Here is a 19,788-nt window from a genome sequence, read left to right on the forward strand (position 1 = left end):
TTATTACCTAATTAAAATAGATTTTCTATTTAGTTGACCACATAAAGATCTCTATTCTATGTACTCCTAAGTATAATGAGAACCTATGTAACCAATTAGACATTTAAAAATTAACTCCTTTATAAATTATTTAGCTTGTGACAAAAAAAAAATAAAAAAAATAAATAAATAAAACATTATCAAACTTTTCTTCAAAATATTTTGTCTTAAAAGACAATTATGGAGGCTGAGGGATTATTCAGAAATACATACCACATTAAAAAATTCTTTATACCTACCTGCAAATACAATTCAAAAAGTTTGAAGGAAGGAATTTTCAAACGTAATAAAATGTAGAGACTTTCAAAATACCGGGCTGCAAAAGACAGTTACGTAGAATAGAAAACTATACAGTATCTGCTCCATTATATAGCAAGTAAATAATTGATTTTACTTGTTAATTTAGATCTAATTTAGATCTAGTGACGAGTTTAGAGCATTTTGATTTTCATCAGATTGTTCAGAAAAGTTTTAATAGGGAACAACAAATTACACAAATTGTCGCTGTCAGAAATCAGAAAAAAATTGAATCGATTAAATTTTTATTTGTATAATTTAAACCAAGCTAATTACTGTAATTCTTTGATAATTCTATGTGGGAAAAATTGATTTCAATGTTAAACAACAAAATACTATGTAGAACTCTTTGCAAATTAATTTTATGAAGTGGCCACAAACAAATGAGTTTTTATTACACATAAAGTTTCATAATTAGCGAATAATAAAACGTTTTTTCTTATAATAATTACTCTAATGACGACCTTAATTGAAATTTAAAAGATTCGTGGAAATACAAAAATGTTTTGTACTTAAAATGTGGTCAATCACGGATGTCTAACACTTTCGTTTAATCGTACATAAAAATGCAACTCATTTCTGACCTGACATAATTAATTGAAAACATTACCATTACGAGGTGACAAAGTTCCTAAAAGGTATAATTTTTCAACTTTCAAGCGGGCCACTCTCAATAATTATAATTTGAGTGCTTTTACCCGTGGGATAATTTTCGAATTAACGGGTGCACAAGCCCACTGAATGGTAATATTTGCGGGAAGATACGCCTTGGCTAAAGTGGGTGTTTTACAGTTGTAAAACTGTATCACGCAACCACAAATTTTTGAAAAATTAGTGCTGTTTAAGTGAAAGTTTTTTAAGCCATAAAAGTGCAATAAATAATAAAGGAAAGTCTGTTTCAGCACATGGGAAAATGACGAGATTTTGTAACTGTGTGCGTGCGTAATTAACCTTGAATTGGGCAGAATTTTTCAGGAACAATGCATCCGTAGGTTTACTTATGAGGATGATGAATGTCTCCAACAATAGAACTGTTATGAAATTGATCTTGAAATTTGGGATTCTGGTCGAGTGGTAGGTGCGGTCGGTAGTTATAAAAATTTTGCACTCTGTTTATGGTAGCTTGACCCTGTGGGAAGAGATTTATCGGTCCGAACTGAAAATTGTCTCAAAAAATACATATCAGACTTTGCGATAAAAATAAATATACGGCGCAATGGGTTGGGTATTGACGTTCAAGGTGAGAAAAATGATCGATTCCTCTTATTAATTTTCTCGGTAATTTGCGTTGTGTTATGATTTTTAATTGGAAAAACTTGTTCGAAGTATCAAAACACAGCTGACCTCCGTTAATTTTTTTGGAAAATAAGTGCTACATCCCACAATGATCGGTTTTGGGCAGTAAACAGTTAATTTGGCTGAAAATGGCGAAAATAGCTGTGAGTGGGATTTTGGTGGACTGAGTCATGATTAAAAAATGTATGTATTTACAAACTGTATTTTTACAAAAAAAATCTTGAAATTGTATTTTCATTATTCATTTATCAACAATACGAGAAGAACAATTGTTGATTAAAGTTTTAAAATATCGACGCCATCTAGATGAGAAAATACAGATTACCATTAGTTCCCGACATTACAGTTTACAGTGAAGCCGACTAAATCATGAAAAGCTTAGGTGATGTTATGGTCATTTTATTTTATTTTTATTTATTATTATTTATTAATTTTTGAAATGTCATTTGAAATGCACTTTTTTGAATTTGACTGTAGTAAGTATTAATAGTTATTTATTCGACGAGTGTGAGTGTAAATCGGACGGTTTATTTGACCGAGTGGATTTTTAAACCACGAGTGTAACGAGTGGTTTACCATCCACGAGGTGGAATAAAGCGTCCGATTTACACTCAAACGAGTTGAATACAACATTTTATTCTTCGAATTAGACTCAACAAGGCTTAAACGTGCTTTAAATCTGTTAAAAATAATTTGACCTTTTGTATTGAGAAATGCCAAACAATTGTCAAAACTTTCTTACACGGGAGAAAAACCATAAATTTTGACAGAGTCGAAGAATAAAAAAAAATTAACGCAGTTAGTTGCAAATATGCCAAAATTTATTGTCTATCGGGCGATAGCACAAAATCTATTTGTTCTACAATGTTTTAGTGTGAGAATTTTGATTCATTTTAGCAAGTTTTTAGAACCTAAGTTATTTGATTTTAATATTTTGTATTGACTTGTTTTTTACTTTTCTGGTAGGCAACCCAAATTACACAATGTAAACATTAGATCACAGACCACCAATGAGAATTCTCAATGAGAATTCTCATTGGTGGTCTGTGCATTAGATTATTACCCACACATTCTATTTTTTTAAACCAAATGAATTATCAAAATTTTAGAAAATAGTTAGATTCGTTTTCAGATTCTTTACAGCTCTTTAGTACACTACTTTTTTTGTCATTTAATCATACTTACACTTCTTATAATTACCGAAATTTCAATGGTGGTCAATTAAATTTGCCAACAATAAATATCAAAACAAATTTTGTTCTCTAACAAATTTTTGCTGCAATAATTTTCTAGTATGAGATGTATGTATTATGTTTTTACTGAAAAAGATTGAAAACGATTGTGTAACAAATTGGGTATTTAGGAATTTTTGTAAGCACATTTTTCAATTTTTATTAATTTGCCTGTTTGAGATCAAAAGTCCATTTTTTTTGTTAAGAAATTAATTTATTTAAATAATTAACAATACAGTTTAACTAATCGGATACCAAACAAACTCAAAGTTCTTTAATCCGAAAGTTTTCTCCGTTCCTTCTTTCGGCACCTCATCGGAATTCAAATCCAATCTAACAAACTTCACTTTCGGTCTAAATCCATTCTCATCAGCGACGTACGTGACAATTCTGCTAATTCCATCTCTTCCGGTAACAAAATAACCACCGATCTTAGCACCATTTTTCAAACCTTTCTCGTAATGCCCGTGGAAACCAACAGTATAATTAAATTTATACAACAAATCGGTAATATCTTTCTCTGTAACTCCGGCGGGTAAACCATCAACCATCCCCGGAAACTTATCACGGACTGGAATGTCCGGATTTCCGGGCACGTGTATAGCACCGTCGGAAACTGTCACTTGGGAAAGTGGTTTCCGCGGCTTCCGATCGATTTCATTAAATCCGGGGGAAACTAACCCAGGGTTGGGGTAATTCGAGCCTGGATTTGGGGAATTTGAACCAGGGTTAGGGTAACTTGAGCCCGGATTGGGTGCATTTAATCCAGAGTTAGGGTAACTTGAACCACGGTTTGGGGAATTTGAACCAGAGTTAGGGTAACTTGAGCCCGGATTGGGTGAATTTAGTCCAGAGTTAGGGTAGCTTGAACCCTGGTTTGGAGAGTTTAAACCTGGGTTGGGGGAGTTTGTGCCCGGATTGGGTGAATTTAATTCAGGCTTGGGCTCGTTCACAGTTTGAATAGGTTTCTGGAACGCGGATGTTTGGAACGGGAAAAGCTCCCCAGGTCTAGGTTTAGGCGTCGTGACATAACCGCAGCCACCACATGCCGGCTTGATTGTAGGTTGCGTTGTGAAAACGTAGGTTGTTCTAGGCCGGGAGGTGGTCTGAATAGGTTGTGGTTGGTTCTGGACCGGGGTTCCGGGTTGTGGTTGTGGGTTCTGGTTTCCCAGGGCTGGACTGCCTTCTATTTTGGCACCCGGAGGTAGCGGTGACCCATCCAGAGCTAAAACCATTATGTCAATTTTAATTTTTTGAGATTTACAATTGCTTACGGGCACTAATCCGAACATTTCTCATACTCAAAATCCTGAAATTGCCATTTTCGTCAGTGGCGTACACAGTTACGTGATAAATACCGTCGGCAGTGATAAAGCCAAATTCGCCTTGAATGATTCCATTAACATCTACAAAAATAATAAATATGATTTATTATAGTTATTTTTTTTTCTTCTTTCCGCACCTTTTTTTTCATGTCGGTGCTGCTGGCCGTCGATGGTAAACCCGAATTCGTAAGGCCTACTTTCATCATCGGTTTTTTGACACGAGACGACCCAAAAGGTCACAATTATAAAGTTAAAAACCTGAAACAGGAAAACTTATCGAATTTGAGAAAGGTGAAGGACAGATTGACTCCTCGGACGGTTTTAATCGAAAAATTCAAATTAGATTTAATTAAAAATGATTTATGGAACCAAAACATTGCTTTTTGGAAAAAGAAAATTTCTTGTCGGCAAGATAAATCGGTTGTTTATAATTAGAATGGATTGATTATTTGTAATAATGGTGCCCTTGAATGAAACGGATAGAAAGGCGCTATATGAAGCGATTTATTATCACATGGTAATGAAGGGATGATTTAATAGAAGTTTTGTCATAATTGACCCAATTTACTACAAAAAAAACAATAAAAACATGAATAATTAATTTATTAATAGACAATAATCACGAAACAGGTGTTTATGGTTTTCACTATGATCGTAAAATTTAATTCATTGTCACATTCTCACTTTTACTCATCGTTTCAAGTACATTAAACATTCAGAAAAACTGTTTAAACTGACAAGAATAGGTATATTATTTCTATTTTCATTATCTTAATCACGTATTTATTTGATAAATATCAAAAACATCACGTTTGTTCTTCAATTTCGCAAGTTTAAAAAAATATTTGATGAAGGCTAGACACAGAAAACCGATTTAGGTTAGCGAAATCTTAAACAAACACATAAACCTGAGTCTATTTCAAAGTGGCATCTTAATAAAACCAAGTAATTTTACTTTGCTGATATTATGAAACTGTTCACTTATTTACTATCACAATAGGGGAGAAGAGGATTTATCGACAATATTTTTTATTATTGTTTTTTGTCAATATGAAAATAAATTCTTTAATGTCCTGTTTGAATGTACATATACAATGATATTTAGAATAATTGTCCTTTTGTATGATGTCATCGAAGGTTAAGTATTGGTATATAATAATTAGAAATACAAACATTTTTTAACAAGTTTCATCACTTTGTTGCTTAGATAAAAAATTAAATTAGCACATGACATACTTTTGGGCATTATTCATTATTTGAGAAGAGAAAAATATTTTATAAATCGATAAAATTTCAAATTAAGTTACAATTTTTCTTATTTTAGTTGATCATTACTTAACATACAAAGTAATTGTCTGTAGCCAATAATTAAGTAATTAAATTTCGCTCCATTAGCCGTGTAAGGCAATCCAATTAAAGCTCATCTTACCTTAATAACTAGCTTCATCTCGTATCACCACTGCAACTTTAATTAAAATTTTTACAACTCGTAGTAATCTCAGTAATTCATAACAGACGCTAAAACCATTATACTACCTTGCCGCATCCTTCTAATATCTTTTACCAATCTCCCCGCCACTCGAGGGATCATCTCAAAGGCGTTAATAATAGCTTTTATGTAAATTTCAACGCACACAGAAACTCTCATTAATTTCGAAGGGTACCAGTCAATTTCCTCCAATTTCTCGTAAATTATAACCTTACGGTTAGTTCAAACCCACCCACATTTCGGCCCTGACATGACTTTATTCACAATCATCAATTATTTTTTCTGCAGAAGACTCTTCAAGATTCTTCCGGAACTACTCGATTTGAATTTTACGCAGAAACAGAAGCTTGTAAATGATCGTATGTGACAATAATCAAGGTTTTTTAAATATTTATGATCGATAAAAAGATAAATAAGTTGGTTTTAGGAGAGCCTCGAGTGATTTGGGTAATTTCGGGGATTGCTAAATTATTATGTAAATGCGGTTTTGGTACAGAACGGTGGCCTTTTAAATTAAACTCTGAGTACATTAGCAAGTATTGTTTGCTGACACGCACCTGTCGGATTGCAATTTTTCAATCACAAAATGAAAGTAAAAGTGGTGGAAGTATAGGCAACACATAAAACGCCTTCTTCCGGTTAAACCACTATTGTATGTAAACCAAGTTTCAAACACTTTTGTCCACGTTCTAATGTAAATTTAATGACCTTAACGAATTATTTTCATCGTCTTATCGTCTTAAATAAATTCTTACCTTTATTATTTATTTATAATAAAATATTTGCTTTAAATGACCATTTTAATTTTTGTCTCTAAAAGAGTCATTTTTAGGAAAAGCAAGTCGAAATTAATATTTGCAGTTTGTGTATATTTAAACACGAAACAAGTTTTGTTAAATATTAAAAAAATGGTGGATGCGCCGGGAGTCTTTATCTAAACCCGAACAAATTTATTCCAAAACAAAAACATGGTGTATGCAACCAATTATGTACTCCTAAATAGAATTTGCATATAGTTAACAGCCACGTTTACTGTTTTATGGTAATGCCAGTATTTTTTTTCAAAGAATTGAATTGTTTTACCTAATGATTGGGTATAATAAACAAAGTGGGTCATAGGCCCCAATGTCTGGGTAAATAAAGCAAAATTAATAGCAGGAACCTTTGGAGAAAGTTGTGTAGCGTTTTTGTGGCCGTTTCGTGGCACGATTGGGCGTTTCCAGCCGTCACGATTTGCCGCAAAAGTGTCATAAATTACCAAATACTTTTTCTAGCCCTCGTTGGCCCCTTCTTGCCAAAGACAATATTGAGTTATGCAAGAAAATGTTAATTTTACACTTGGCTAATGTAATATAACAGTAAAGTTCATGTATATCACCGAACCCGAAGATAAGCGAGGACGCGAAGATGAAAGTTGCTTCAAGGTTACATCCTATTTACCTTGGAACATCTTCACTTTCGTTTTCATGAAAATTTCACGAAAATATAGAAAATGTTGTGGGAAAATCACGCGTGACATTTAAGTCGACAACTTTTCGGATAATTATTACAATTAGAGATAATTTTCGAAATGAGTTCATTCATTAGTGATTTTGCTGCTGCAAATCGGTAAATACCAACAGCTTTGCTCCTATTATCCATGTCTTCAATTAAGGCAAAAAGCGCGGTTCACGACCTATAAAGGTCGTCTGCTGCGGATTCAAATTTTTTTAATTAGATTATTGCAAAGCTTGAGAAATTTTCCAGTTTTATTGAATTAATTAAACATTAAATACCTCCCGCTGATACAGAGAAATACCGAGTACTTTGATCTGCGTGTTTTTAATACATTAATAACAATTTTTTAGCTTGAAAGAAATTAATCTAAAAAATGCAAAGGACATGGTCATTGAGTACGAGTTCATTCATAAAATTCGCACCAGATTTCGTCATAAATGGGTTGAGTGAATGAATCTAGGTCAACAAGATCATCTTATTTATAGTAAAATTATTTATATTGTCAACAACACATCTTTGAAATTTTTGTAACTCAAAATTTTAATTTGACGTAAAATTAATTTTTGTTTATATTTTAAATTAAAAAAATCGTGAAACTAATCGTGTTAATTGCTTGTTTAAATATTCGTTTTACCATTGATATAAAAGAAGTTAGTATATTTTAGTATTTTTGAAGTGGACAAGATAATTTTGTAATTCTTTAAAAATAAATGTAATTATTAAAAATTAGTTTTAAATTAACTTGGATTTATTTTGCTACTTTTTGCAAAATTGCGTAATCATTTGGACATAAGTAAGGCAAAGTATGAGTAATTATCTACTTCTAGTACTTTCTCTAAATAAAAAAAGTTATTAGTGTATGTTTAAATGTTATTTGAAATAATTAATTATAGAATTGCATCGTTTTTGAACTTCGAAAATGTCAAGACTTAACGACTACTCTTTAAGTCGTTTCATTTAATTTTTATGAACATGACATTGAACAGAGTAATTCCTTCTTTTACCAAACACCATCATCAACAGAAACATCAAATGGAGTGGAACCAAGATCAAGGTGACGTCCTCTTGAGTCAAAATTCAAAAAAATTGCAAATGTATTCTAAAAGTGGGCTGATTTTGTGCAATCACTAATTGTGAGTGATTTATTTGTTTATGTTTCATCCGAAGACTTCTTCAAAACTATTACGAGGTCAGTGATAAAAGTGCTCATCCAGTAAAACACTACTGAAGAATACCAACAACTTCAAATATCAAATTTTTATTATTTATTATTTTTTACAAAAATAATGGCATTTGCAATATTACACTAAACAGGCAGGTTTTAGCTAGTCTGGGTGTGGGGCTGGTATCCGTTTTCATCAGCGACGAACGACACTGTGTGCGTTTTGCCATCAGGGCCCTTGTAGGTGTACTCGCCATGAACCACCACTGCTTCATGATCACTTCCGGCGTTTTTCAATTCCCCGGATTCGGAGCGCGAAATCGGATCACTGGTCTCAAAACTAATCAAAATTAAAACAGGATTGAAAAAATCGAAAACTTACTTGAATTTGTATCCATCGACGCCGATGTTCTCATTTTCGAATCGCAGGATTTGGGCTTCGCCCCCTTGCTGGGGAGCGGCGGAGGCGAGAGCCGCCAAGGCACACAAAGCAATTACGACTTTCATGGTTGCAAGACTTAATTCGGGATTTGGTCTCGAGTGTATTTATAGGCCAATAGTCAAAATCCCCACTTTTTGGAGCCTTCACATTTTACCTTTAGAACTTGTTAATTTTGTTTTTGAAGATTCACTTTTTTGTGCAATTGCGGTAGGTTCTTCCGGTTCTGCTAGGTGTCAATAAAATAATAAAATATAAAATACAACAAAGTTTCTTAATTTAGATGAATGAATAAATCTTCCATATGATCTGAAACGTAGACAATAGCATTTTAATAAATCTATATTAGTAAAAAATTTAGCAAAAAAAGGCGAAAACTGTAATTGGTAAACATAAACAGAATCTAGAAATGAAAGGTTATTTATGGCAAAATGTCAAATAAAAATGTCTTTAAATATTAATTATAATTTGCCATAAAATATTCATTTAATTATTCAGTTTCCAAATTTAGACAATGATTCAAATATTTTTTAAAACACACTGTTTCAATTTTCAACATGTTTAAAAAAATTCTTAATGGAAACAAATAAAGGGAAACTATAGTGTTACTCAATAAAAATTTGCAACTGCCTATCTATTCTGTCTTCTGAAGAAAGAAGAAGATGCTATTTTTAAATTCCCTTGTTATGTCAAAAATTCCTTAGATTTTTTATTAAGTACATATCATATTTTGTTTCTCCACTTCTTAAAGCAATCCAAATTTAAAATTCATATTTCAATGGAAAAAGATTTTGTATGTATCTGCAGCTCTCGCAAAAATTTAAAACATTCCACATGTTTTGTTTTTTAACTACATTTTTATTGTTTACTTTAGCCCTTTTTGCATTGTTTTATTGATTGTTTTTTCGCCGATAGATCAAAGTTTTACTTGTTCTAAAATATCGAAATCACGAAAGATTTTAGAAAAGAAATGTTTTTCTGAAATTTTATGTTGCTCTTAATCTCCGTGATATTAATATAAAAATAACGAAAAAACTATAATTATTTTATTATTTGTATTAATTGTAAAAAGATCTAGTTACGTTTACATTGTAAATTTTGCAATTTTGAATGTTTGGTACATGTTGAAATATTTTTTCTTCTTGATTATAATTTATTCCTAATGGCAAAAAATTGTTTTTCAATTTGTTTACTCTCCCCGCAATTACATAGCCAGAGGATAGCCAATTAAATGTAAATTTTATCGCCATTATATAGCGTTTTTTTTTTCATGACGCACGTGTGTAAATTCTATGAAAAACAACGAAAATTCAAATGTTTTTAAAACTTTTATGTATTGATAGATTATTAGCTGTGTCATTAACCTCTCTCTGGTAAGATTTGATGTGTAATTGTTTGGATTATCGATTTTTTGCCTCAAACAATATTGCAACACAATGACATTTATATGCACATGCAACACCGCTCCGGGCATTTTGCTCGTTTAGCCCATCACTGGTAGCATCTTCATGTGGGTTAAGTGTCAATAAAACAGCCAAAGTATAGGTCAGTTATGTATTTAAGACTTTTTACAAGATGTTGAACAACTCAACACAATTCCAAATCCGTTTTGAGCTTTTACTTTCTGGCAGTCTTGGCACTGGGTCTGTATCCATTTTCGTCAGCTACGAAGCTGACAGAATGGGTCTTCCCATCAGGACCCACATAGCTGTATTCTCCCTTAACTATGATTGCTTCGTTTTCGCTTCCAGCGTTGGTCAATTCGCCTGTTTCTTGTCTGGTTATGGGGTCGCTAGTTTCGTAGCTAGACAAAACACAAAATGATGAGAGGAAAATTGTTGAAAAATAATGAGAAAAACCTGAATTTGTATCCGTCGATCCCAATGTTTTCGTTTTCGAACCGCAGGATTTGGGCGTCACGGCCCTGCTGGGGGGCGGCGCTGGCGGCGGCGACCAGGATGACAATCACACCGATAACTTTCATGGTTTGTACTAATATGGGCACAGTGGCTGTGATTTATATAGTTTATATAAAAAGCTGCGAAAAAGCCCCACTATTAGAGGAGTAGAGGCATCCTTCACATTTCACCTTTTGTTAATTTCTAAAGATTCGTTGCGTTTTTGTGCAACAGCGAAATTAGTGGCGAATGCGCGTTATGTCATGGGATGGATGGTATTAATGAGGCGACTGATAACCGGAGGTTTTTTGACGAGTAAATAGCAAGAGTTGAGATGGCTGTTGTTGTCGAATTTAATTGATGGGCTTGCGAAAGCCAGGAGTTGAATCGAGTGATTAATTGGTGGCTGTTTGGAATTAATCATAATTAAAAAGTGGTACAAAAACGAATTAATACAAATGGGATAATGTCAAGTGCACAGTAAGCATGAAACGAATTTGGAGTCTAAATCCAATTTTTGACCATTTTGAACTGTCAAAAAATAGATTTCCAGATTCCTTTTGTAATTTTTTACCAGGAACACCACAAAATATTAACCATAATTAAAGTTTTTAGAATTGCAATAGTATACAATTTTATCAAAATTTCTCCAACTTCTGATCACATATACTAAGTTAAAAATTTTGATAGATCCCAAAAACTTGAACAATTTAATAAAAAAATCTTTAAAGATGTAATTCTAAAATTAATTCTTAAATTCTGGATTTTCTCCATCTTTACAAAATTTTTGTTTTAATCTGATGACACCAAAAATGAGTTCATACACAAAAACAAATATATCTCATAGTTTGATATCGTTTGATTAAAATTTTAACAGTTTGGCAGCAAAAATTGCGACGTACAGACGTTAAATCTAGACCACTCGTTGAATTTAAAAATTACAAATTTTGTACATTTTTCAAAAAATATCGATCTTACAAACACTTTTAAGCAAGACGTAAAATATTACTTCTGCAAAATTTTTGTTAGAAAATATCCAATACAAGAAAGTAAAGGCACTTGCTTAGGGCTTGTTAATTCAGTGGAAAATGTATTTGACTAGAAAGATGGAAAAACCTTATCGGTTCGAGTTCTTAAATTCTTCTATTTTTAACAGTACTTAAAAAAAAGCAAAAAACATGTTAATGTTAATAAATGTAGCAAAAAATAAATAAGTAACTTAAATATGTACTTTTAAAACGCAAAGACAGTAATTAATTAAAAAAAAACGCAAACTTAAAAATYAAAAACGTAAATCGTCATTTGATTGAAAAGTAAGTTAATCAAAAAAGATTTTAGAAGAGCGTAAAATACACATCGTACTAAGAATATAAGAACTTTAGAACAAGTATTGTAAACGAACCATTACAGTAACGCAAATAAAAAACTCAAACTAAATAGGGAAAATATAAGAACGTTAAATAAAATAAATAAAACACTCAAAGACGTAAACACGTAAGAATATAATAAAAATTAGAATTTAAGAAATAACTTTTCCTTTATGTCGTTTAGAGAAAAAACGACAGAGCTAAACGGCGTATTAAAAGTTCGGCAAACAAAAATTATTTAGATTCTGTGTAAATATAATTTTTCTGTGTCGTTTTACCTATAGTTTTGCTCGAGAAAAAATGACAAATTAGGATTTTTTAAACAATCCGACATAAGATCATATCGAGCGCTCAAAAAGTTCTTTTCATACAAATAGTTTTAATAACTTTGCCGGATTTTGCCCGGAAACAACTTAAAATCAGTTTACCATGAAATGAAACAAGTAAAGTATGTTGTCGAAAATGAAACTTTATTTCTTGTGTTACAAATTACATTTATATCTATTAATCTACGAAGTTGCTGTACTAAAATATACAAATTAAAATCAGAGTCGAAAAGTCCTAATCCGGTCCAGGTCCATTTCCATAGTTCCCAATCAACATAGTTTCAAATCATTTTAATCCATTTTGGAATGTTGATGAAAGCTCGACCTGAAATATTACAATAAAGTTGGTTAGTCGAAAAAATGTAGTATGTACACTAACCGCTTTCATCGTTGACAACTTGCCACTTAACTGTAGCATCAAAGACAAAGCATTTATATCTTCAAATATCCTTCTTCAGAAAACTCCCCCCACCTTTAATCACATTTTTTCTCTACCGAGTGACCAGTTAACCTTTGTAAATCCATCACATCGGGTCCTCTTGCCCAAGGTGAAAGGTTACAAAAATCCACCCTGCAAAAGGCCAAGGCCAGAGTGGCCGTGTGACGTAAGCCCCAAGTAGGTTGTCCGCAATAAAACAATACAAGATAAATAACCAATAGTATATTTATAAAATTCTTTATAAATATAGTTGAATGTCAACAGTACTTATAAATAGTTGCTGTACAAATTCCTAAACTATCGTTGGTGGGAAGTCGGACCTAGTTTTGCGGGATGTGGGCCCCCTGGGGCTGGAAACCGTTCTCGTCGGCGATGTAGGTGACAGTGTAGGTGACTCCATCGGGCCCCACGTAGCTAAACTGTCCCCTCACCACCAAAGTCTCATCCTCGCGGCCCTCGTTCTTGATTTCCCCCTGCTCGTCGGACGACAGCCCGTTGCTGGTCTCGTAACTAAATAATAATAATGGTAATGATGGTAACAATAATAATGGTAATAACCTGTATCTGTATCCGCCAACTCCGATGTTGTCGATGTCGGCGCGTACGACTTGGGCGTCGGCGTCGCGGCCCTGCGGGGCGGCCAAAGCCACGGCCAGGATGACGGCAAAAATGGCGATCTGCAAAGACTTATTGTTAGCACAGTATTACAACACAAGGGCACAAACTGACCACTTTCATCTCGATGACTTAATTGGGGATGGACGTTGCATTAGTGTGTTTATATAGATCTAGCCGAAAATCCCCTCTTCGGGTGTCATCCTTCACATTATTTTACCATCCCAGAATTTTAAACGGCCAGTTCACCTTTACGGACTAGTTTGGAGATTTTTATGCAACGATTTTCGGGCGGATGTCTCTATTTGCGGTAGAATTCTCATGGCTTGCCAGGAATTCAAAACTGAATAATTAGCAAATTGTCTGGCGGAGAAGCGCGGTTTATTGTTGGATTAACCTTTGGAGGTTTATGTAATTCGCGGAGAAATTGATTCGAATTGGGAAAAATTTGCAAATAGGAATTGAGACGTTAAGTTCACCTTGAATTGCGATTAATTAAATTAGTCAAACACTTCATCTGCGTGTGAAATTCATTTATTTCCTATTTGCAGATAATTATGTTGAATTACTTGCGTCACACCGACAAATTCATTTGAGATGAGGTTTACTTTCATCTTGCGGATTACGTTTTTGACGTAACAAATCAGATGATATCATATTGTCATTTCTGAATTGTTAATTAATTATTAATAACCTAATAATAATCGAATTTAAAGCTTCTTAAGAAAGTCGGGAGATGGGTTTGTGACTCCTACTGTTTGAATATTCATGGAAGCTTGTGTAATACGAGTAAAGGTAAATCAACTTCAACTGGTAACATTTTTATAATGTTATTAGCTCATAGTTCTCGTGTCGTAGCTTCGTGTGATGCATAATTGAGTCTATACACTGTGATCAAAAAATTATTAAATTGGGAAATACGGCCGGACTGGGGTAATCAGCTGTGATAGTCCCTAATTCTAATTTTTATATACATGGTGATTTATATCACATAGCTAAAAACTGAAACTGAGTTTCAAAATTTTAAAACCTGAAAATGAAATAATTGGTTTCAAGCGTTTTCTCTTTATTTTTATTCAAACCAGTAAACAAATTAAGAAAATTAGGAAATTAAATAAACATGATTGTAAGAAATAAAGCTTTGGATCTAAATAAAATTCAAAATTCCAGTCTACCAATATGCTAGCAGTGAGAAAAAAAACAATTTTTTAGAAACACTTTACAAAACTCGAATTTTTGCATACATGGGAGTAGATACTTAAGGAAAAAAAATCCACTAGAATTAAAGAAAAATTTACGTTAATTTAAAAAAGTTATTGGTTAATCTTTTTCGGTAAAATAATTTCTTAGCGAAAGAGACAAAATCATTGACTTTATTAAAAGTTGAAGTTTAAAGTACAAGTTTTTTTTTGTTCTTTTGTAACAACTTAACACTCAGTATGATTATTAAATAACACTATCCTTGGAACAAGTTGACAACTCCACAAGAAATGCCGATTTAAAAAAAAAACTAAATTTTCTCATCACTATCATCTTTAACTTTTATACTCCATTACATATTTTAGTAGTATGTAAAATCAATTATTATTATTGATGAAAAACAAATTAGTGTTGAGAGGAGTTTCGATTTATTGTTTTAGTAGTCTTTTCGGTAAAGAAGTATCCAAAAAGCTAAAAGCTTTAATTAAGTTGTTTTTTTGCATGATTAATAAGTAATTAAAACTTTTTGCAATATTTAAACTTTAATAAGTCTAAAAGACCAAATTCAATTAAAAAATGACTTTAAAGTGTGAAGAAGTGAAGGTTAGTGAAGAACATACGAGTATAACACGATTATAGATTATGGTAGTTAATACAAGAAAGAGCATATTAATAAAAAAACTAGTAACTTGAAAAAAAAAGAAATTAAACATTAAATTAAAATTAAAATTTAGTGAAAAAATAATCATGTATTCTTGGTGTTACATATAACTTGCACAGTAGTACCTATTTTAAGTTGTTTCTAGTAAATTTTGAACTCCTAAACTTAATCTGTTATCTTTTTTCCTTGCTTAAATAATAGAAACTAGAATTAATCTGTTTTTGTGTAATAGTGAAGTATAATTAGTATATGAAAAAGAAAAAGTATCCTTTCTGTCAGTTTTATTATCAGCAATAATTTATTCATAATTTTGGGTGGAACAAACGAAGACTGTTTTTATAAAATATTTTACTTTTATTTTTGTTAATTTTTAATTTTTGAAAATTATTGTTATTGGTTGTAAATGTGACGGATGTTACATAAAATCGGCGAGAAAGTCCTATTAAATCGGTCGTTTTTCCCAGTTTGGTGTATGGGAAATTAAAAAATTAATAAAAAAATTTTAGGCGCCAGTTATGTAAAACAGTTCTATTACCTTATTATTAACTTTTCAAGTTCCTATCTCCCAACAATTACCATCATTATCCATCGCCAGGACACGATGTTCAAGAAATGTTAGATGATCATTGCAGGTTATATTTTTTCCAAACTTGCACAATACACAACGATTCAGAAAATTTATCTTGATAGATCTAATAATAGAGACATAGTGATGTATCACCCGTGTTGAAATAATTCAAAACAGGCCACAAAGTGCAAACAAATGTCATGTCGTGAATCACACGGTTTAAGAATTTTGAAAAACCTTGTCAAGGAGACTCAAATAAAAAAAAAGTTTTGTAATTGTTACATAATTGGGATTCTAGTGAAATTATCAGTGCGATATGGTAAAATAGGAATGTAACTTTCCCTTACTAATGTCATCGCATAAAATTATAAAAGCTTGCACAATTCCTAGGTGTAATAAAACTCGTCGTTATTAAAATATCGTTTATTTACATTTTTGACACATAAATAGAAAAGCGGCCAATTTTCACTTTTATAAAAACTTCCAAGTGGCCGGCTAATAACTAGTCTATGGGGCTTTTGGGAGATGCGCCCCTTGGGGCTGGAATCCGTTTTCGTCAGCGATGTAGGTCACCGTGTAGGTCACTCCGTCCAACCCCACAAAGGAGAACTGCCCCCTGACGACGATTGCCTCATTTTCGGTGCCAGCGTTTTGCAATTGGCCCTGTTCTTGGGCTGAGGTGCCATCGCTGGTCTCGTATCTGGACGGAAGTGTCAAAATTTCCAATATCAAAGACCGGAAATACTTACAAATAGTTGTATCCGTCGATGCCGATGTTGTCGCTCTCGTACTTTGTAATGACGGCGTCTTTGGAGTCGCGCTGGGGGGCGGCGAACGCACACGCTGCCAAAAGTAAGACGAGGAACAATTTCATGATGAGTTAGTGACCACAATAGAGAACGAGATGAAGGTTTGCGCTTTTATATGAGAGTATCCCTGTACTGCCCAGACGCTATTTACCATCGCCTGCGTGTCTTCGCTGACATTTACCACCACCTTTACCATCATTATTTTGGCATTGTGATCTCAAAGTTCAATTCGACAAAGAGGTGAAGATTGACCCAGAGTGCCGGCGGCCAGAGATGGGTCGGTTTACCGATTTCGGAAGAATTCGAGAAGTGATGGGAGATCGCAGTTTGGGTGATCTTTTCACCTATTGAGATTTATGAGAAGGAAAAACACAACGTTGCAACTGAGATCACGAATCAGGGGCCAAGCAAACCGAAAAATATAATTTCTCAAAAATTATTATTACATTTTGTCATGAACTTTGCCGAAAAGCAAAACACAATCGTTGTCTTGCCTATTACAGATTTTTGGACAAACTTAGTAAAGAATAATCTCAACTTTCCCACGATCTGTACGAGAAACAAATATTGTTTTCTCGTAATTTATTAAGCAATTTTTTTTAAGACTAGGTTTCCATATTTCGACAAGTTGCGTACTTTTATTTGTTCCTTATATTCGAACTCGTAACAACTGACAGAAAACAAATTAATAAATTTTTATATTTGTATTTTATATCTACCATTTAATTAAACTCATGGAATATGGATTTATTGGTTTCAGAAATTAGAAAAATCGAATAATAAAATAAAAATTTAATATTTTAACTAAATTCTTTCTTTAATAACGAATAGATAAAGAAAGGTTTAGTTTATTATAGTTATTTTCCTACGACCGACCCTAAAAGAAATTAAGTTTTTCCACCATAATTTCAATTTCAACAGATTTATACCTTCCTATTTATAGCAAAACTGGGATATCAAAAGAAATTAGTTTTAAAGTTTTTCGTGCTAGTAGATTGTAGAAAAAATGATATGTATTACACTGGAAGAAAGTGTCCTTTTCGTCCCTGGGTGGTAACTTCTACCTGTGGGAAGAAAAGATAGACTTTCCTCCCTTGTAATACAAATTAAATTCACAGTTTTCACTATTTTATTTTAATTTGAATATTGTTTTCTATTAAAATATTTTAAACAGGTACTTTATTACAACCAAAAACCCAATAATCCAAACCTAAAAAAAAGGTTTTACCCAAAATTGTTGGGGTTTCAAATCAGAATATTTTGCAAGTAAATCTAAACTGTTCCATGTAAGGTGTTAAAAGAAGTCACATTTTTCCGATTGAAGAATCATATTTTAAACGAAAAAAATTCATTGGAATTACATCTCTTCTTACTTTGTCTTAAATAATTTACAAAGCAAGAAAACCGCTGCTAAAATTGTATTTGCTTTTTTGTACAAATTTTAAATATTTAAAATTAATTAGTAAAACACGAATTTCGAAAGGAAAATTCTTTACACAAGGATATGTTTGTGAAAAAAACTCCAACTATACTTTTTTTAATGGAAATATATTTTTTTGTATACGCTCCCAAAAACAGCTGTTTTAGAGACTCATTTGAGTCCCTAAAATGAGTCTTTTCCGGACTCAATAAAATAGTACGCAAAACGGTTATTTTAGGTACTCAATCCCCAAAAACAGTTTTTGCGGACTAAAAAATAAAATTACTATGGTAACGAAATTTTTTTAATTAGTGTTTTGGGAACTTTATCAAAAAGTACGTACGCAAAAGGTAGGGGACGGTCGTAATTAATGACGAGGCGACGTACTTGATACATAAATAGCTATTATTTGACTTTTCAAATAAAACCAAAACTTTGAAATTTGAGCTTTTTGAGTAAAATGAAAAGCCTTGTTTCTTGTAAAATATTTAATGTCTTGCATTGCCATAACCAGTCGTTTTAAATCTTCCTCCGAGACACGCTCCAACCCGGATGGAAGACCTTCGATGGTCAAATTCAAGAAGTCGACCTCGCCTCTTTTTCTTTTTTCCCAATCGGCTTCTATATTTAAACTGGATCGAAATTCCTGCATACAAAACCATGAATACATTCCTTACTCTCGCATTACTTTTTCACGTCATTGCGTGTCTTCCACCCCAAATCATCCACCAAACGCAACATCTCACCAATGGATACAGTTTCGAGTAAGTTTACTATTTCATTATTCACACTTAAAAGGAAATAAAAATCATAAAAATGTTAATCGATTCATCAGTCAAGGTCGAATTGAAGATGAGTCGATTTCGAAATACTCGTGTTGAAAAAAAGGTGCGGTGTTTTTTAGGTACGAGGCAGAGGATGGGTCAAAGCGGCGGGAAATTGGCACTTTTACGTACCGCGAAAATGACACTCAACCCGTGTTATTTGTGAAGGGGATGTACTCGTATTTTCTGGATGGAAGGGAGTTTATTGTGCACTATGAAGCGGGACAAAAGGGGACAAGAACTAGAGGAGACATCGTCCCGAAAAAAAYTAATTATGAGCAAAATAAAAATAAACTTAATTAATTAGTTAAATATCGGTACATAAATGTATCAAACTTTGGTGTTAATAAACATTTATTATTTTGTCTTGCAGTTTTATTGCTTCATTTTCACAAACGCCAAGTGGGTGAGTAACTCCGCGCACACAGTTGTTTATCTAGTTGCCTACCATAAAATTATTTAAAAATTTTGGGTATAAAACTTTGTAATTATTTATCAAAGCATCAAATCATTTGTAAATCCTCTAATATATATATATATATATCTTTTAATTTAGGCAAACGAACACCAGTGGCGGCTTGTCAAGGGAGAAAGTGAAATAGTGAAGAAATTGTATTTTCAAAAATGTCTCATTCGACTCCTTGGTTTACAAATCCGCAAATCGTCACTGAAAACCACACTAAACTTTGTAAAAACATTCTGAACAAATTGCATATATTTAAAAAGTCTACTTAGCAAATAAACACTTTTTTTTTTGCATCAACAAAACGAAATTTTATTATACCGAAAAAAATACTTGCATAATCAAACAATTTTTGCAGTTTTAATTGTTGATCTTTTCCTTCCTGTTCTCATTCAACGACCACGCAAGTGTTGACATTTTCA

At 32.7% G+C, this 19,788-nt stretch overlaps 6 protein-coding genes and 1 long non-coding RNA gene across 7 annotated transcripts; 1 reads left to right on the plus strand and 6 right to left on the minus strand.

The window, feature by feature from the left end:
* Window positions 1-3,072: 3,072 nt before the first annotated feature.
* On the minus strand, window positions 3,073-5,730 carry LOC123013177 (protein lethal(3)malignant blood neoplasm 1). Its single transcript, XM_044411562.1, has 4 exons — window positions 5,619-5,730; window positions 4,327-4,447; window positions 4,139-4,270; window positions 3,073-4,089 (listed from the first exon to the last, which is right to left on the minus strand). Exons 1-4 carry the CDS (start codon window positions 5,634-5,636, stop codon window positions 3,104-3,106), a joined length of 1,257 nt encoding a protein of 418 aa, XP_044267497.1. The 5' UTR covers window positions 5,637-5,730; the 3' UTR covers window positions 3,073-3,103.
* A 2,687-nt stretch (window positions 5,731-8,417) lies between these two features.
* LOC123013173 (endocuticle structural glycoprotein SgAbd-5-like) lies at window positions 8,418-8,879 on the minus strand. Its single transcript, XM_044411559.1, has 2 exons — window positions 8,720-8,879; window positions 8,418-8,677 (listed from the first exon to the last, which is right to left on the minus strand). Exons 1-2 carry the CDS (start codon window positions 8,842-8,844, stop codon window positions 8,497-8,499), a joined length of 306 nt encoding a protein of 101 aa, XP_044267494.1. The 5' UTR covers window positions 8,845-8,879; the 3' UTR covers window positions 8,418-8,496.
* A 1,437-nt stretch (window positions 8,880-10,316) lies between these two features.
* On the minus strand, window positions 10,317-10,868 carry LOC123013166 (endocuticle structural glycoprotein SgAbd-5-like). Its single transcript, XM_044411550.1, has 2 exons — window positions 10,636-10,868; window positions 10,317-10,580 (listed from the first exon to the last, which is right to left on the minus strand). The coding sequence occupies exons 1-2, from the start codon at window positions 10,758-10,760 to the stop codon at window positions 10,394-10,396; spliced, it is 312 nt and encodes a 103-aa protein (XP_044267485.1). The 5' UTR covers window positions 10,761-10,868; the 3' UTR covers window positions 10,317-10,393.
* A 1,622-nt stretch (window positions 10,869-12,490) lies between these two features.
* LOC123013380 lies at window positions 12,491-12,791 on the minus strand. Its single transcript, XR_006413266.1, has 2 exons — window positions 12,747-12,791; window positions 12,491-12,692 (listed from the first exon to the last, which is right to left on the minus strand). It is a non-coding gene; the product is annotated as an uncharacterized LOC123013380 (long non-coding RNA).
* Window positions 12,792-13,013: 222 nt separating this feature from the next.
* On the minus strand, window positions 13,014-13,573 carry LOC123012560 (flexible cuticle protein 12-like). The gene is made up of 3 exons (XM_044410571.1): window positions 13,536-13,573; window positions 13,365-13,483; window positions 13,014-13,316 (listed from the first exon to the last, which is right to left on the minus strand). Exons 1-3 carry the CDS (start codon window positions 13,542-13,544, stop codon window positions 13,127-13,129), a joined length of 318 nt encoding a protein of 105 aa, XP_044266506.1. The 5' UTR covers window positions 13,545-13,573; the 3' UTR covers window positions 13,014-13,126.
* Window positions 13,574-16,258: 2,685 nt separating this feature from the next.
* Window positions 16,259-16,756, minus strand: LOC123012561 (flexible cuticle protein 12-like). The gene is made up of 2 exons (XM_044410572.1): window positions 16,600-16,756; window positions 16,259-16,550 (listed from the first exon to the last, which is right to left on the minus strand). Exons 1-2 carry the CDS (start codon window positions 16,722-16,724, stop codon window positions 16,358-16,360), a joined length of 318 nt encoding a protein of 105 aa, XP_044266507.1. The 5' UTR covers window positions 16,725-16,756; the 3' UTR covers window positions 16,259-16,357.
* Window positions 16,757-18,609: 1,853 nt separating this feature from the next.
* On the plus strand, window positions 18,610-19,275 carry LOC123013111. Its single transcript, XM_044411453.1, has 2 exons — window positions 18,610-18,843; window positions 18,984-19,275. Exons 1-2 carry the CDS (start codon window positions 18,632-18,634, stop codon window positions 19,204-19,206), a joined length of 435 nt encoding a protein of 144 aa, XP_044267388.1. The 5' UTR covers window positions 18,610-18,631; the 3' UTR covers window positions 19,207-19,275.
* Window positions 19,276-19,788: the final 513 nt, after the last annotated feature.

Source organism: Tribolium madens, unplaced genomic scaffold, assembly GCF_015345945.1.
Source record: "Tribolium madens isolate multiple individuals breed KSU strain unplaced genomic scaffold, Tmad_KSU_1.1 Scaffold_96;HRSCAF=242;Tcas5.2_LG5, whole genome shotgun sequence".
NCBI classification, from domain to species: domain Eukaryota; kingdom Metazoa; phylum Arthropoda; class Insecta; order Coleoptera; family Tenebrionidae; genus Tribolium; species Tribolium madens.

Excerpts from the sequence above, each read along its gene's own strand:
- LOC123013166 (XM_044411550.1), bottom strand. The coding sequence starts at position 10,760 with ATGAAAGTTATCGGTGTGATTGTCATCCTGGTCGCCGCCGCCAGCGCC. Across the intron at positions 10,581-10,635 it reads ATCGACGGATACAAATTCAG|CTACGAAACTAGCGACCCCA; the intron begins GTTTTTCTCATT and ends TGTTTTGTCTAG.
- LOC123012560 (XM_044410571.1), bottom strand. Across the intron at positions 13,317-13,364 it reads GTTGGCGGATACAGATACAG|TTACGAGACCAGCAACGGGC; the intron begins GTTATTACCATT and ends ATTATTATTTAG.
- LOC123012561 (XM_044410572.1), bottom strand. The coding sequence starts at position 16,724 with ATGAAATTGTTCCTCGTCTTACTTTTGGCAGCGTGTGCGTTCGCCGCC. Across the intron at positions 16,551-16,599 it reads ATCGACGGATACAACTATTT|ATACGAGACCAGCGATGGCA; the intron begins GTAAGTATTTCC and ends ACTTCCGTCCAG.
- LOC123013177 (XM_044411562.1), bottom strand. Across the intron at positions 4,271-4,326 it reads GCACCGACATGAAAAAAAAG|ATGTTAATGGAATCATTCAA; the intron begins GTGCGGAAAGAA and ends TTATTTTTGTAG. Across the intron at positions 4,090-4,138 it reads AAATGTTCGGATTAGTGCCC|CTCTGGATGGGTCACCGCTA; the intron begins GTAAGCAATTGT and ends TAATGGTTTTAG.
- LOC123013173 (XM_044411559.1), bottom strand. The coding sequence starts at position 8,844 with ATGAAAGTCGTAATTGCTTTGTGTGCCTTGGCGGCTCTCGCCTCCGCC. Across the intron at positions 8,678-8,719 it reads GTCGATGGATACAAATTCAA|TTTTGAGACCAGTGATCCGA; the intron begins GTAAGTTTTCGA and ends AATTTTGATTAG.